Raw genomic sequence first — 17,152 nt, 5'->3', positions numbered from 1 at the left:
ATTGCCCTTAGTTCAGACACCAGTTGCAACTGGGATCCCCAGGCTACCCATACTTCTGCCTGGCTGACTGTAAATTTAGAGTTTCATACAACTCCTCAGGTTTGATAATTCACTAGAACAACTCATAAATTCATGAAAAGCACTGTACTTACGATTACCATTTTATATAAAAGAGACAGTGAACAGCCAGCTGAAAAGGTACATAGGGCAAATTGTAGGAGGTACCAAGCATAGGAAATTCTGTGCCCATGTAGTCAAGGTATGCCACCTTCCTTATACATCATACAGTCTAGGAAGCTTCCCTTAATCCTTGCTCTGAGTTTTTATTGGGGTTTGATTATGTGGTCATGAGTGGTCAAGACTAACTAGTTTCAGTGAATCCCCAATATATCAGGCTCTATCACCTGCCTACCATTCTTGCCTATTTCATTCAGCACATTAGACTTCCTGTAGGCTATACCCTAATGTGAATTTGCAACAGCACACCCTTTGCACAGTCTCTGACTGCACCTCCACCCATTTATACATTTCAACACATTTGTTCCTCAAGTCTTTTTTTTTAATTGTTTATTTTTCAAAGAGAGAGCATGAGTGGCGGAGGGATAGAGAGAGAGGGAGACAGAGGATGGGCTTGAACTCATGAACTGTGAGATCATGACTTGAGCCAAAGTCGGATGCTTAACTGACTGAGCCACCGAGGTGCCCTCCTCAGTAATCTTTTTATTCAGGACGGACAACTGTCCACAAATTACAAGACATATAGTATGATGCTGTGTGTAAGGGATATATGCTTATGAGCATGTATATATGCTTAGAATCACTGTATATAATAGAGGGTGGCCCTGAACAGGGTGTATTTACAGAAGTTTCAAATGATTCTGATTCACATCAGTATTTCAAGATAGAGATTATTTATTTCCCTAATCACCCTCTTGAATTTCCTGTTGTCTCTCCTCAATGTCCATGCTTTCGTTATCAGTTTTAAAAATTGCTTAGCTGTATTTGAGAGTTGTTTAAGCATTTACTTTCCTAGATATTATTTTTACCTTAATCTTTTTTTGAAGTTTTAATCTTTTCCAAGATAGGATAAATGAACATACACATTTTTATTTTCTTTCAGATCTGGAATCCATGTGTGAGACCAAGATATTATCTCTAAAGAAGAGACATTTTAGTCAAGTAATATTTACCCATGAAGACATGCCCACTTTTATTCAGCCCACATTCCTCACTCCACATCAAAAAACTGTTAATGAAGAGAAACCCTGTGAATGTAAAATATGTGGAAAGGCCTTTAATCAGAACTCACAATTTATTCAACATCAGAGAACTCATTCTGCTGAAAAAAACTACAAATGTAAAGAGTGTGGGAAGTCCTTTAGTCGTGGCTCGCTTGTTACTCGACATCAGAGGATTCATACTGGTGAAAAACCCTATGAATGTAAGGAATGTGGCAAGGCTTTTAGTTGTAGTTCATATTTTTCTCAACATCAGAGGATTCACACTGGTGAGAAACCCTATGAATGTAAGGAATGTGGAAAAGCCTTTAATTATTGCTCAAACCTCAACGATCATCAGAGAATTCACACTGGTGAGAAACCCTATGAATGTAAAGTATGTGGAAAAGCCTTTACTAAGAGTTCACAGCTCTTTCCACATCTGAGAATTCATACTGGTGAGAAACCTTATGAATGTAAAGAATGTGGGAAAGCCTTTACTCAACACTCAAGGCTTATTCAACATCAGAGAATACATACTGGTGAGAAACCTTATGAATGTAAGGAATGTGGGAAGGCCTTTAGTAGTGCCTCAACACTTACTAACCATCACAGAATTCATGCAGGCAAGAAACTCTATGAATGTAAGGAATGTGGAAAGGCCTTTATTCAGAGCTCAGAACTTATTCAACATCAGAGAATCCATACAGATGAAAAACCTTATGAATGTAATGAATGTGGGAAGGCCTTTAATAAAGGTTCAAACCTTACTAGACATCAAAGAATTCACACTGGTGAGAAACCCTTTGACTGTAAGGAATGCGGAAAGGCCTTTGGTAGTCGTTCTGACCTTATTCGCCATGAAGGAATTCATACTGGGTGAAAGATAAGCTCTGTTCATAATCTTTATAATAAGATCTTAAAAATAGGTAATGGAAAAAAAATAAAGCAGTGTAGTAGTTTTTTGAGCTACTAAAACAATATAAAGTACCTCAAAATTGGGTGACTTAAAACAACATAAATGTATTCTCTCACAGTTTTGGAGCTTTGAAATCCAAAATTAAAGTTGTTGGTAAGGTTGGTTCCTTCTGAGGACTTTGAGGAAGAATCTGTTCCATGTCCCTCTCCTGCCTTCTGATAACAACAATCTTTGACATTCCTTGTGTAATGCATCACTCCAGTCTCTGCCTCCATCTTCACATTGCATTCTCCCTATGTATATCGGTCTCTGTCTTAAGAGGAGACTCATACAGGACATGAGTCCTATTGGATTAGGGCACACGCCGATGACCTTATTTTAACTGATTACATCTGCAAAGACCTTATTTCCATGTAGGATCACATTCACAAGTGCCAGGGGTTAGGGCTTCAACATAGTTTAACCCATAACACTGTTAACATTGTTTTTCTAACCTATTTGTAATTTTCTTTTATACATAACTTGTTAAATGTATTCTAAAATGTAAATTCAAGGTTTAAATTATACCTGCCTTCCCTCCAAAAAAGATTCTGTCCCAAACTACTTCTTAAATAATTCTTTCCTCCCCATTGTTTTATTCTGCTTCTTGGTTATACATTTGTGTTTATATTGGCTTCATTTTAGAGCCATCTTTTCTATTGCTCTGACCTATAGATCTGGTACTACCAATACTACACTGTAAGTCCTGTTACATAGGCTGTCTTTTAATTCCTGGCAAAATTATAACTTTGTTTTTGAAGGCAGCTCTGTTCTTTTTCCCTTTGGTAACACTCATATTTTCATGTTGTAAAAAACACACAAAGGAAAGAAATAGATTATCTGTAAGCCTTCCAAACAGAAATTACTACTTTCATATTATTACAGCATATCCTTCCAGGCTTTCTTAGTGTAATCTGATGTGCATGCCGTACCATAACCTGCTTCTATCATGCTACTGTTTCAGTAAGTATAAATATTTATTTATCATTATTTTTAATGGTATCATAATCTTTTCTATGGTAGATTATCATTTTGCTAAATACTACTGACATACTTAATGGTGCTCACTGAAATTTTACAGTTATAAAAATTGCCTTTTAAATACAAATTTAGTGCTATCTTGTTTTGTTTTCTTTAAAAACATTACGTTTCAGTATCAAAATAACTGATCAGTATTTCTCCTTGTAAACCATATCCCTCATTGTAATCACTGATACCAATTTGTCTCTTAATCTTCCAGACCTTTTTTTAAAAACTATATTTGTTTTTAAATATGTGCACACACAACCAAATACCTAAATATTTCAATACTTGTAGAAAAGTTAGTGCTGCTTTGTAATTTTATATGTGTGTGAATATACATACACATATACACACACACTAATGTGTGTGTTGGATTGCTGCAAGGATTAAATGAGTTAAGAAATGTAAAATGGGTGGGATTGTTACTAACATATAGTAACTATCTAGCAAATGCTATTTTAATACTAGTATCAATATCTTCACCATTATTATTATCACTTGTAGAAAGGATGTTAACCATGTAATACACCTTAATTGACATCAAAGAATTCATAATGAGAAAGACCAGTGGGTGTAATGTTTGGTGAAAAGCTTCGCACCAACATTTATTCTTTATTCAGCATGAAGTTTAAAAAGGAAAAGGGGTGCCTGGGTGGCTCAGTCAGTTGGGCGTCTGACTCTTCATTTCATCTCAGGTCATGATCCCAGGGTTTTGGGGTCAGGCCCCACATCAAGTCTGAGCTGAGTATGGAGCCTGCTTAGGATTCTTTCTTTCTCTCTCTGCCCCCCTCCCCTGCTTGTGCTTGCTCGCTCTCTCTCTCTCTCTCTCTCTGTCTCTCAAACAACAACAACAACAACAACAAATAGTGGGGGTGCCTGGGTGGCTCAGTCACTTAAGCCTCTGACTCTTGGTTTAGGCTCAGATCATGATTCACAGTTCATGGGATCTATTCTGCGTCTGTGCACTTTCAGCACAGGGCCTGCTTGGGATTCTCTTCCTCTCTGCCCCTCCCCTGCAGACTCTCTCTCAAAACAAACAAACAAACAAACAAACAACTATTAAAAAAGGAAAAAAAAAACCCTAGGGTATAAAAGTCAAGAAAGAAAAAGAATGATTAAGACTACATTCACACCTATATTTCATGCTGCACAATAATTTTATGCCCATCAAAAACTATTTACATATTGAGAATAACAATTCATTTATCAAAAAAGCAGAGAAAACATGAAATATTTACTCAATCACTTTCCCTCCAAAGTAGAACATATGTAGGTCACATTCTTTTTCAAAATGGGAAAAACTAAAATATGATAGCCAACCATATCTGAATACTGATAATACCCTTCCAAGTAACATGAATCAGAAGTAAATCAATCCCTGAATATATTTAAATGAATGAGAATGAACACATTACATAGAAAAACCTGAAAACAGCTAAATCTATATTCGAATAATGTATAGCCCATAGGCATGCTGATTTTTTTTTCAAGTTTTTATTTAAATTCCAGTTAACATACAGTGTAATATTAGTTTCAGGTGTAAAATTTAGTAATTCATTACTCATAACACCCAGTACTCATCACAAGTGCCCTCCTTAATACCTATCACCCATTTATTTAATCCATCTCTCTGCCCACCTTCCCTCCAGTAACCCTTAGTTTGGTCTCTATAGTTAAGAGTCTGTTTTCTGGTTTTAGGCATGCTGATGTTTAAATAGCAAGAGATTATTAATAAATGAACTAAATGTACAAGACTAAAAGCAAAAATAACAGCAAGCTACATTCAAATATAGAAAAGATACTAGTAAAAATAAAAATAATTCAAGGAAAATAAAATTATTTCTTTGACAGAAAAAATACATATAGACAAAAACATTGGTAATTCTGATGGGGAAAAGGACAGATGAATACATTAAATATGGACATGATTAGGAGATTATCACATTTACTGATGTCTGGAAATCTGGACAAAGTATGTGGTATTTGTAGGAAAATGTAATTTGTCAGAATTAAGAAGAGATGTAAACCCTTAATAGACTAAAATGATAAATGCAGGGGGGAAAATGTTTTAATGTAGGCAAATAGCTCCACTTAAAGAGATCACCAGGCCAGATAATTTTATTGGCAAAATCTATCAAATATTCAAGGAATTTCTAAATCAAATGAAGTAAGAAGCTTGCCATTTGTTGCTGTGAATCTTCCATATTCCTGATGTCAAAATAATTAGATCACAAAAATATAATTTAGTGTCATATAGTACTAAGAGTGTACAAATTTATTCTAGCAGTCTATTAATACAAATATTCACCACAATCTGAACCCATTACCTGAACTCAAACCTTAGATAAAACCTTAACTATCACACTGTAAATCGGGATAGCAAATTAATCTAGACCACTGACTGTTTTTGTATGGCCTGTAAGCTAAGAATGGGTTTTACATTTTAAAGTGGTTAAAATAAAAAAAAAAATACATAACATGAAATTATATGAAATTGAATTTCAGTGTTCATAAATAAAGTCATTAAAACAGAACTACGTACGTTCACATATTGTCTGGCTGCTTTCACACTAGAAAACAATTGAGTACCTCTGATAAGACCAAGCCTATAATATTTACTGTCTGGCCCATTACAGAAAAAGTTTGTCAACTCTTGCTCTAGCCATTTCCTAAAAAAAGCATTGATTTGGTTAGCATAGTATTCTATGTTATCCAAACCCAGAAAACAAGTAGGTTTTGGGTAGGGAGGGATTCTTGAAATGGAACAAAAGATAATTCTGTGGAAATTCTGGATTTTGTATATCTAAACTCCGTAACAGGAGTGCCTGGGTGTGACTCAGTCAGTTAAGCGTCTGACTTCAGCGCAGGTCATGATCTCACAGTTTGTGAGTTCAAGCCCCACATAGGTCTCACTGCTGTCAGTGCAGAACCCACCTTGGATCCTCTGTCCCCCTCTTTTTGTCTCTCCCCCCTCATGCTTGTGCTCTTTCTCTCTCTCTCAAAAATAAATAAACATTAAGAAAACATAACAATTGAGAATTTGGCCAAGTCCCAGCATCATCTTTTATAAAATATTTTTATTAAAACAATGTTATATGCTATAATAAAATGTGGATATAATGAGCGACTTTATGAGTTAAAATACCATGTCTGCATTTTAATTATTATAGCCTTATAATCCTACATCTCATAATGCACAGCAGCATATCAAAACAATACACTTAGGGGAAAAAAAGACAAAACTCTCATTTAACTGGCTTATATGAGCATGATCCAAACTAATTTGAACATGAAATCCTATTTGCTCCTAATTGCTGTTATTAGCATCTTTGGAAAATGTTTTGGGTTTCTGTTTTTGGCAAAAATCATGAAAGGTGAAAGGGAATTTATTACAGATAAGCTAGGAATTTGGGGATGGAGTACTTTCCATCTCCCGAATATCAGGCACTACAAGATAGCACCTGGAAGCCATTAAAAATACTAAGATACCCGATAAATGTAAATACATGGATAAATATAAAAACAGTATTGTAACTTTTGTTTGCAACTCGTTTTTAAACAAAGTTTAAAGGAAAAATGCATGAAATATAAATCTGTGTTAATGGCTACATGATATATAAAGGTGTAATTTGTGTTATCAGTAATAAAGATACCACCTGTAAAAGGATAGAGTTTTTTGTCTGCAGTTGAAGTTGGTATCAATTTAAAATAGGTTGTTATAACTTTAGGATATTATGTGTAATCCCCATAGTATCTACAAAGACAATACCTATAAAATACATGAAATGAAAAGGGAATCAAAACATCACTACAAAAAAATTACCAGAGCAGAAACACATTAGCAGAAACTGAAAAAATACAGTAGAAAAACAAACTATAATGGACAAATTGCAAGAGGCTCAGTGTGAACATACCTGAGAATTAAAGATTCCAAGGGGTCCCAGTCATAGGGTAGCCCCACACTTTTATGAGTTTTAACACCAGGAGGCCAACCAAGTTCTTATAGTGAAGATTGGCAAAATCCCCATTGTGCTTTTGGCAGGAGGAAGGGAAAGTCACTATTTTGAAATACACCTAGAGCGTTCATAACAAGGCATGCCCCCAATAACCTCGTGGGGTTTTATTAGCATCTAACCATGTTGAAGAGAAATGACCAACTCCAGCCCACTCTAACCATCCTGTCCCACCTACATTGGGGAAGAGGGTCTGAAAACTGGTGATGTTCACAGTCCAGTGGCATAGTTTCACCAAAGACCAAAATTATAAATTTATGTGGAGAGGCAAAATATCCAGAATAGCCAACACAGTATTGAAAGAGAATAGAAGTGTAGGATTGACAATACCGAACTTCAAGACTTACAATAAAACTACAGAAACAAAAATAGTGTATTTATGAAAGAATAGACAAATAGATCAATGGAATGGATTAGAGGGCCCAGAAATAGACCCATTCAAATATACTAATCTTTGATCAAGCAGCAAAGGCAATACAATGGGGAATAGTTTTTTCAACAAATGATACTGTACCAGCTGGACATCTGCAGTCAAAAAAAAAAAAAAAAAAAAAGCTAGACCCACCTTACAGCCTTCACAAAAAATTAATTCAAAATGGATCATAGTCCTAACTGTAAAATGCAAAACTATAAAACTCATAGAAGATAACACAAGAGAAAATACAGATGACTTTAGGTTTGGTGATGACTTTTTAATACAACACCAAAAGCATGATCCATGAAAGAAAGGATTGGTAAGCTGTACTTCATTAAAATTTTTAAAACTTCCACTCTGCAAAAGACACTTAAGAGAATGAGAAGACAAGCCATACACTAGAAGAAAATATTTGTGAAAGACCTATCTGATAATGGATTAGTATCCAAAATATACAAACAATTCTTAAAATTCAACAATAAGAAAACCCAATTTTTAAAAATGGGCAAAATTCCAGACATCACCAAAGAAAATGTACAGATGAAAAACATACAAAAAGATGCTCAATATCGTCTCCAAAGAGTTGTAAATTAGAACGAGATACCACTACACACTCGTGAGAATGGCTAAAATCCAAAACACTGGTAACACCAAATGCTGGCTAGGATGTAGGATAACAAGAAGTCTCATTCATTGCTAATGGGAATGCAGAATGCTTACAGCCACTTTGGAAGACAGTTTGGCACTTTCTTGTAAACATACTTTTAGCACACAATCCAGAAATCATGCCCCTTGGTGCTTACAAGTTAATTGAAACTTGCATTCACACAAAAACTTGCACCTGAGGGGCGCCTGGGTGGCTCAGTCAGTTAAGCGTCTGACTTCGGCTCAGGTCATGATCTCATGGTTCTTGGGTTCAAGCCCCACGTTGGGTTCTGTGCTGACAGCTCAGAGCCTGGAACCTGTTTCAGATTCTGTGTCTCCCTCTCTTTCTCTGCCCCTCCCCCACTCACGCTCTGTCTCAAAAATAAACATCAAAAAAAAAATTTTTTTTTAAACTTGCACCTGAGATAACATTCGCAAGATGGTGGAATAGGACACCCTAGATCCTCCTTCCCTTATGGAAAACCAAATCAAATCAACAAAATAACTGTGAGAAATCCAGAAGCCAGTCAAGAGGTTCTTTCACTCCAGGCAATCACAAAACCAATGGCATAGAAGCCTGGTAGGAAGTTTGGGATACTCTGCATTCTTTCTCAACAGAGAGAGGTATATTTGATTGGAAAACCCTAACTCCCATCTTCTCTCTGGGGATAGAAAGGAGAAGAATGTTTCTCTAAGCGACTTTGGAGGGGGGAGGGGCTACCCAAAGGACTGTCTGTCTTGCTTGTGTCCAAGTACTGACAGGGATGTAGCAACAGGTTGAGGGTATTTCTGAGAATAAAGACATCAATGTGTGCCAGTCTACAGTACCACTAATAAATAGAAGGAAGAGCACCAGACCATGATTTACTAACCACCCCAGATAGGCTCCAATATCGTGGACAGACACAAGGTCAAGTTCCTAGTAGAAACCAGTAAACCTATTCAAATAGATTGTACACACCAGCCCTGGAAGGATACATGCTCAGAAAAGGCTTGAGAGGTCTCCAGAATCTTTAGCCAGGCCATGTGGAAAATGTCTTGCCTGTAGGAAAGGAGACCAGAAAATCTGAGACAGTTGACTGATTCTTCAGATGCTGAATCCCTACAACAAAAATAACAAAACATACCATGATAGATTTAAAGGAACCAATTAAGTCTTTAAAAAGCCCAATCTAAATAGAGATACGAACTGCCAAAGAATTCAAAATTACCATCATAAGGATGCTCGATGAATTAAAAGAGTTCAGGTATCCATTGATCGATGAATAGATAAGGAAAATGTGGCATACACATACAATAGAATATTATGCAACCTTAAGAAAGAGGGAAATCCTGACAGATGCTACAACATAGATGACCCTGAAGGACATTGTGTTAAGTGAAATAAGCCAGTTGCAAAAGAAAAAATATTATATTTCACCCCATCAACTATCCAAGCTATTCAAAATTATAGAAATAGAAAATATATATACCTAGTCAAATATATATGTACATATATTTTTGATAGTGATATCTCAGTTTATTTCTTGGTTCAAGGTTTCAGGCCCAGCAGTTATATTGTTGGAGGATATGAACTGATAATTTAGTGAAGTATATGTAGTGATTTGTATTTGTATGTAACCAAGTAGTTATGGTTGGAAATGCAGGGCAGAAGGTCAGGGTGGAAAGCTTAAAGTGGGATAGCAGGAGAAGGCACTGGGGAGTGTATTGTTCTCTCCCATAGGGATCAGGGAGTTGACTACTATGAGGTGAATGCCTCCTGGGGAAAGCAGTAATTTCCATTAATTTTTAGAATGACACAAGTAGTGACCTCTACCAGATTTCCCTTTACAAATGGGACTCTAGGGGTATAAGTTTTGGCAGGGAGCAAAGATTATATTAGGATAATGAGTTAAGCATAGAGTGAGCTCAGGACAGATAATTGGATTCCTAATATTAAGGAAGAAAAGCAATAAATGTCCTTAGGACATTGCCTTAGGAGAGGCAGTCCACAGGTGTCACTGGAATGAAGGTTTTGATGTCCTGGACAAAGCTGTTTGCAGTGCAGGGGTAAAATCATCTTGGTCTTGGATTGGGGTGATGTCATTTAAGGTAATGTCATCTTTATGAGAAAGCTCCTGGACCAAAGTGTTGTCACCTGGGATATGGGACTGAGGTGACCTAAGTGGGTACCCACTTGAATTGATATGAGTCTTAGCATTTGTTTTATTGAAAGTGTGGCTTTTTTGGAGGGTTTGGGCCTCTGAACTATAAACCAGTGAAAGCACCCAGACCAATAGTAATAAGACAACAGAATGTTGTGCAGCTGCACTTGACAAGTTTTTGTTTTATGGTGAGAATTTAGCTCAAATGGGTCCCACATCAGATTAGCAGCTACTTGGCCCATGAAACAATCTATGGTTAATTGATCTCCGGAGGGTTTGTGCCCTCAATCTGGCCTCCAGCACTTATTTTATATGTATGTGTGTGTGTGTGTGTGTGTGTGTGTGTGTGTGTGTGTATATATATATATATATATATATATATATATATAATTTATTGTCAAATTGGTTTCCATACAACACCCAGTGCTCATCCCAACCCTCAGTTTGTTCTCAGTATTTAAGAGTCTCTTATGGTTTGCCTCCTTCCCTCTGTGTAACTTTTTTCCCCCATTCCTCTCCCCCATGGTCTTCTGTTAAGTTTCTCAGGACCCACATATGAGTGAAAGCATATGGTATCTGTCTTTCTCTGCCTGACTTATTTCAGTTCCATCCATGTTGCTACAAATGGCCAGATTTCATTCCTTCTCATTGCCAGATAGTATTCCAATGTATATATAAACCACATCTTCTTTATCCATTCATCAGTTGATGGACATTTAGGCTCTTTCCATAATTTGGCTATTGTTGAAAGTGCTGCTATAAACATTGGGGTACAAGTGCCCCTATGCATTAGCACTCCTGTATCCCTTGGATAAATTCCTAGCAGTGCTATTGCTGGGTCATAGAGTAGATGTATTTTTAATTTTTTGAGGAACTGTTTTCCAGAGGAACTGTTTTCCAGAACGGCTGCACCAGTTTGCATTCCCACCAACAGTGCAAGAGGGTTCCTGTTTCTTCGCATCGTCTCCAACATCTATAGTCTCCTGATTTGTTCATTTTAGCCACTCTGACCAGCATGAGGTGGTATCTCAGTGTGGTTTTGATTTGTATTTCCCTGATGAGGAGTGACGTTGAGCATCTTTTCATGTGCCTGTTGGACACCTGGATGTCTTCTTTAGAAAAGTGTCTATTCATGTCTTCTGCCCATTTCTTCACTGGATTATTTGTTTTTTGGGTGTGGAGTTTGGTGAGTTCTTTATAGATTTTGGATACTAGCCCTTTATCTGATATGTCATTTGCAAATATCTTTTCCTATTCCGTCGGTTGCCTTTTAGTTTTGATTGTTTTCTTTGCAGTGCAGAAGCTTTTTATCTTGATGAGGTTCCAGTAGTTCATTTTTGCTTTTAATTCCCTTGCCTTTGGAGATGTGTCGAGTAAGAAATTGCTACAGCTGAGGTCAGAGAGGTTTTTTTCCTGCTTTCTCCTCTAGGGTTTTGATGGTTTCCTGTTTCACATTCAGGTCCTTCATCCATTTTGAGTTTATTTTTGTGAATGGTGTGAGAAAGTGGTCTAGTTTCATTCTTCTGCATGTTACTGTCCAGTTCTCCGAGCACCATTTGTTAAAGAGACTGTCTTTTTTCCACTGGATATTCTTTCCTGCTTTGTCAAAGATTAGTTGGCCATACATTTGTGGGTCCAATTCTGGAGTTTCTATTCTATTCCATTGGTCTATGTGTCTGTTTTTGTGCCAATACCATGCTGTCTTGATGATTACAGCTTTTGTAGTAGAGGCTAAAGTCTGGGATTGTGATGCCTCCCACTTTGGTTTTCTTCTTCAATATTACTTTAGCTATTTGGGGTCTTTTGTGGTTCCATACAAATTTCAGGATTACTTGTTCTAGGTTCGAGAAGAATACTGGTGCAATTTTGATTGGGATTGCATTGAATGTGTAGATTGCTTTGGGCAATATTGACATTTTAACAATATTTATTCTTCCAATCCATGAGCATGGAATGTTTTTACACTTCTTTGTATCTTCTTCAGTTTCCTTCATAAGCTTTATATAGTTTTAAGCATACAGATCTTTTACATCTTTGGTTAGGTTTATTCCTAGGTATTTTATGATTCTTGGTGCAATTGTGAATGGGATCAGTTTCTTTATTCGTCTTTCTGTTGCTTCATTATTGGTTATAAAAATGCAACTGATTTCTGTACATTAATTTTGTATCCTGTGACTTTGCTGAATTCACGTATCAATTCTAGCAGACTTTTAGTGAAGTCTGTCGGGTTTTCCATGTAGAGTATCATGTCATCTGCAAAAAGTGAAAGCTTGACTTCATCTTAGACAATTTTGATGCCTTTGATTACCTTTTGTTGTCTGGTTGCTGATGCTAGAACTTTCAACACTATGTTAAACAACAGCGGTGAGAGTGGACATCCCTGTCGTGTTCCTGATCTCAGGGGGAAAGCTCTCAGTTTTCCCCACTGAGGATGATATTAGCTGTGGGCTTTTCATAAATGGCTTTTATGATGTTTAAGTATGTTCCTTCTATCCCGACTTTCTCGAGGGTTTTTATTAAGAAAGGATGTTGTATGGGGCGCCTGGGTGGCGCAGTCGGTTAAGCGTCCGACTTCAGCCAGGTCACGATCTCGCGGTCTGGGAGTTCGAGCCCCGCGTCAGGCTCTGGGCTGATGGCTCAGAGCCTGGAGCCTGTTTCCGATTCTGTGTCTCCCTCTCTCTCTGCCCCTCCCCCGTTCATGCTCTGTCTCTCTCTGTCCCCAAAATAAATAAACGTTGAAAAAAAAATTAAAAAAAAAAAAGAAAAGAAAGGATGTTGTATTTTGTCAGATGCTTTTTCTGCATCTGTTGACAGCATCGTATGGTTCTTATCTTTTCTTTTATTAATGTGATGTATCACATTGATTGATTTGCGAATATTGAACCAGCCCTGAAGCCCAGGAATGAATCCCACTTGATCATGGTGAATAATTCTTTTTATCTGCTGTTGAATTTGATTTGCTAGTATCTTGTGGAGAATTTTTGCATCTATGTTCATCAGGGATATTGGCCTATAGTTCTCTTTTTTTGCTGGGTCTCTGTCTGGTTTGGGAATCAAAGTAATGCTGGCTTCATAGAATGAGTCTGGAAGTTTTCCTTCCCTTTCTATTTTTTGGAACAGCTTGAGAAGGATAGGTATTATCTCTGCTTTAAATGTCTGGTAGAATTCCCCAGGGAAGCCATCTGGTCCTGGACTCTTATTTGTTCAGAGATTTTTGATAACTGATTCAATTTCTTCACTAGTTATGGGTCTGTTCAAATTTTCTGTTTCTTCCCATGTGGGTTTTGGAAATGTGTGTGTATTTAGGAATTTGTCCATTTCTTCCAGGTTGTCCAATTTGTTGGCATATAATTTTTCATAGTATTCCCTGATAATTGCTTGTATTTCTGAGGGATTGGCTGTAATAATTCCATTTTCATTTGTGATTTTATCTATTTGGGTCCTTTCTCTTTTCTTTTTGAGAAGCCTGGCTAGAGATTTATCAATTTTGTTTATTTTCAAAAAACCAACTCTTGGTTTCATTGATCTGCTCTACTGTTTTTTTAGATTCTATATTATTTATTTCTCCTCTGGTCTTTATTATTTCTCTTCTTCTGCTGGGTTTGGGGTGTCTTTGTTGTTCTGCTTCTAGTTCCTTTAGGTGTGCTGTTAGATTTTGTATTTGGGATTTTTCTTGTTTCTTGAGATTGGCCTCCAGTACTTATGACAAGATAAAAAAAGTTATAAAGGTAAGGAGAGACGAAGTGCCTGGGTGAATCAGTTGGTTAAGTGTCTGACTCTTGATTTCAGCTCAGGTCATGATCTTGTGGTTCATGTTCGAGCCCCATGTCAGTGCGGAGACAGTGCAGAGCCTTCTTGGGATTCTCTCTCAGTCCCTCTCTCTCTGCCCCTCCCTCCCACTCTCTCTCTCTCTCAAAATAAATTAATAAACTAAAAAAAAACTTCAAAAAAGATGAGATATTAAAGGACTTCATATATAATGAGTCTTTATATACATGGAGATGAGACACATTTCCCTTTTAAATATAAGAAACAGTGATGAGAAGGTTTTTTAGAGTTGGTATAAGGTATGAATTGGCCAAGGAGCATTGAATTAAGAGATTAAGGCCCAGGGCAAGAGAGGCTCATTTAGGGGTCTATTTGTCAGACTGGTATGGAAAAGGAGTTGAGGACACCATTATGTTTCAGTTAACCTGGCTATCTGGGACCTATTAAGGACATGAAAGTTCTATTGAATGCCTCTTTCAAGAGCACAGCGTGTGTATTCTGAGAAGTAAATTATGTGCCTTGGTTACTATCAGTAATGTCTATAACTCTGAAAGAAATAAGTTGTGTCTTGGCAAGGCCTTGTATTGTGGTCTTAGTATATGTAGAGCCATGTGTAATATTGATTTGTATCTGGGGTATCTGTGAAGCAACAGACTTTTTTACCCTGAAGGGAACAATTTTTAATCAATGGGCCAACAGTCTGTAATGAATATGAAGACGGAGCCATTTGTTGGCTGGGACATCCAGTGCTAAGGTGACTGCTTGAAGTTTGCCCAAGTATATTGTCCCTTGTGTCCTATCATATGAGGGAAATCCTGGCTAAGGGAAGGGAAACAGAAATATTACACTGAGCTCCATCACATAAGATGGTTAGCAGTGCTCTTTGTATGTAGTCTACAAACACTCTTCACTGTACATTCAGTTGATCCCAAGGGGCTCCCAGATAGCAAAGGGGGAGGGTGAAGGGAGACCTCCTCCAGCACTATGGCATCTGGCAAGGGACTAAGGACAGGGGAGACCAGCTCTTGCAGATTTGGCTCCACCCTGTCTTAAGGAGATCTCAGTAGCTTTGCCAAGCCTGTCAGGCACTGTTTCCATGACCCAGAGCATAATGAGAAGCTGGGTATAGAGGGTCACAGCCTCAGGGTCTGTGAGAGCCTCTCTTTCTAGGACATCCTAATATGTGGCCAGCCATCAGTTGTCTTAATGGTGTGTACATGAGGCCAAGATAACCAGTCTCTTCCATCAGTTCTTGGATAACTTATGGCCATCAAGTGGTCCACAGACTCTAGGAGGCATGACAGGCTACTAAAGCCTCTATGGTGAAGGAATTTCTGAGGACACTAATGAGAGTAACTGTTGATTTTAACTTGGACAGATTTTAACCCTTTTGTTGGGGTGGGTTCCATTAAGGAGGGCTGATTTATCCATGGAAACATCAATTAGATAAAGTAAAATTTAGAAATGAGGACTATATTGCCACAAGAACCCAAAAAAGACTAAAACATGTTGGACTTGTATGTCTGTAATGAGTGCGTGAAATGAATCCCCTTGCAGGAGTATGTGATTAATGTAGTGCCATACTCGTGCTCCTAGAGAAAGGCAGATACAGCTAAGATTTTGTCTGCAATTTGTAACAACAAAGTTATTGAGGAACTCCATGGGTAGCCTGGAAAAATTTTATTATGTCCCTTTGGAGGCAAGGACAAACTACAGCTGAGAGGTTGTTGAAATAGGCATTAAACAGAACATATTAGCCAAATCTATAAGAGCAAAATATTTACCAGTTGTTGAAAATTGAATAGAATTAGTAATTTTAATAATATTGGGTATTGGGTATGGGACCTCTAATAGATGGGACCATAGCATTAAGGTTGTAGTAATTCACCATGTGGCACCATGCATTCATTTATGCACTTATATTTGTTTGTTTATTTATTTGTCTTCCAAGCTTAAGGCAGGCAAAATTAGGCTATCAAATGTAGAAGTGTTAGGGATAATCACCCTCTATACATTAGACTTATATAATAAATTTTAATCCTCAAAGCCCTTGTTTTAATTTATATTGGATCATATTAATATTTTAACTGGAATCTGTATTCCATATTATCAGGCCAATTTCTCCACCCCCCAACTCCACTGTCTTGCTTTTAATTAGTTTCAAACTAAGTTTTTAGTTTAAAATTTTTTTAAGTTCAATTTATTTATTTATTTACTTATTTATTTTGAAAGTGCGCACACAGAAGAGGGAGGTACAAAGAGAGAGGGGGAGAGAATCCCAAGCTGACAGAGTGGAGCCCCATGTAGGGCTCAAACTCCTGAACTCCGAGATCATCCTGAGCTGAAATCAAGAGTCAGACTCAACTGACTGGACCATTCAGGTGCCCTTCATAAGCTTTTAAAGTGGAATCAACCAGAAGGTGAGAGTGTAAGGGAAATGATTTTCCAACACCTCTCATGTACACTAAAATTCCTTTTTCTTTTTGGGAATGCAACAGGTTCTTTGCTGTTTACAAGGAGTGTGGGAAAAATATCTTTTCTCATGTTTCTCCTTTAGTCTCACACTACTACCACACTCACAACACTTCTGACACTCAAGGAATTCTGTGACAGCAGCTGGAGGCCTACAATTTAACTCAATTCTGACCCTATCTACCTGGAGATAGCACCAGAACTCATAAGTTAAGGCTTAGTCCCACACGACTGCCCTGTTACCATTCCCACCCCCACAGATATTTCAGATGCCAATCACAAGTCTAGGTTGTTACGTGTGCTCCTGACACATCAGCTATAATGTGGAGGTCCCAAGACCCCCTCCTAAGGTTTGATTAATTTGCTAGAGCAGCTTACAGAACCCAGGAAAACAGTTTACTTGCTGTTTACCAGCTTATTATAAAAAGATATGATAAAGTATATAGATGAACATCCAGATAGAAAGATACATAGGGCTAGGTCTGGGACGGTTCTGA

General features: G+C 37.5%; 2 protein-coding genes across 14 annotated transcripts in view; one reads left to right on the top strand and one right to left on the bottom strand.

The window, feature by feature from the left end:
• ZNF829 (zinc finger protein 829) overlaps window positions 1-6,865 on the top strand; it is a 29,486-nt gene extending 22,621 nt beyond the window's left edge. For all 14 annotated transcript variants that reach the window (XM_019818797.3, XM_006941333.5, XM_023245464.2 and 11 more), the window contains one exon: window positions 1,121-6,865. In XM_019818797.3, the coding sequence (XP_019674356.1) occupies window positions 1,121-2,100 (980 nt within the window). In that variant the 3' untranslated portion in view covers window positions 2,101-6,865. The remainder of the gene's footprint in view (window positions 1-1,120) is intronic.
• The window catches only part of ZNF793 (zinc finger protein 793), a 154,214-nt gene that overhangs the window by 106,510 nt on the left and 30,552 nt on the right, over window positions 1-17,152 (bottom strand).

This window comes from Felis catus, chromosome E2 (assembly GCF_018350175.1).
Source record: "Felis catus isolate Fca126 chromosome E2, F.catus_Fca126_mat1.0, whole genome shotgun sequence".
Taxonomy (NCBI): domain Eukaryota; kingdom Metazoa; phylum Chordata; class Mammalia; order Carnivora; family Felidae; genus Felis; species Felis catus.
The sequence above is the reverse complement of the archived record's forward strand: the minus strand, read 5'-3'. Positions and strand labels throughout refer to the sequence as shown.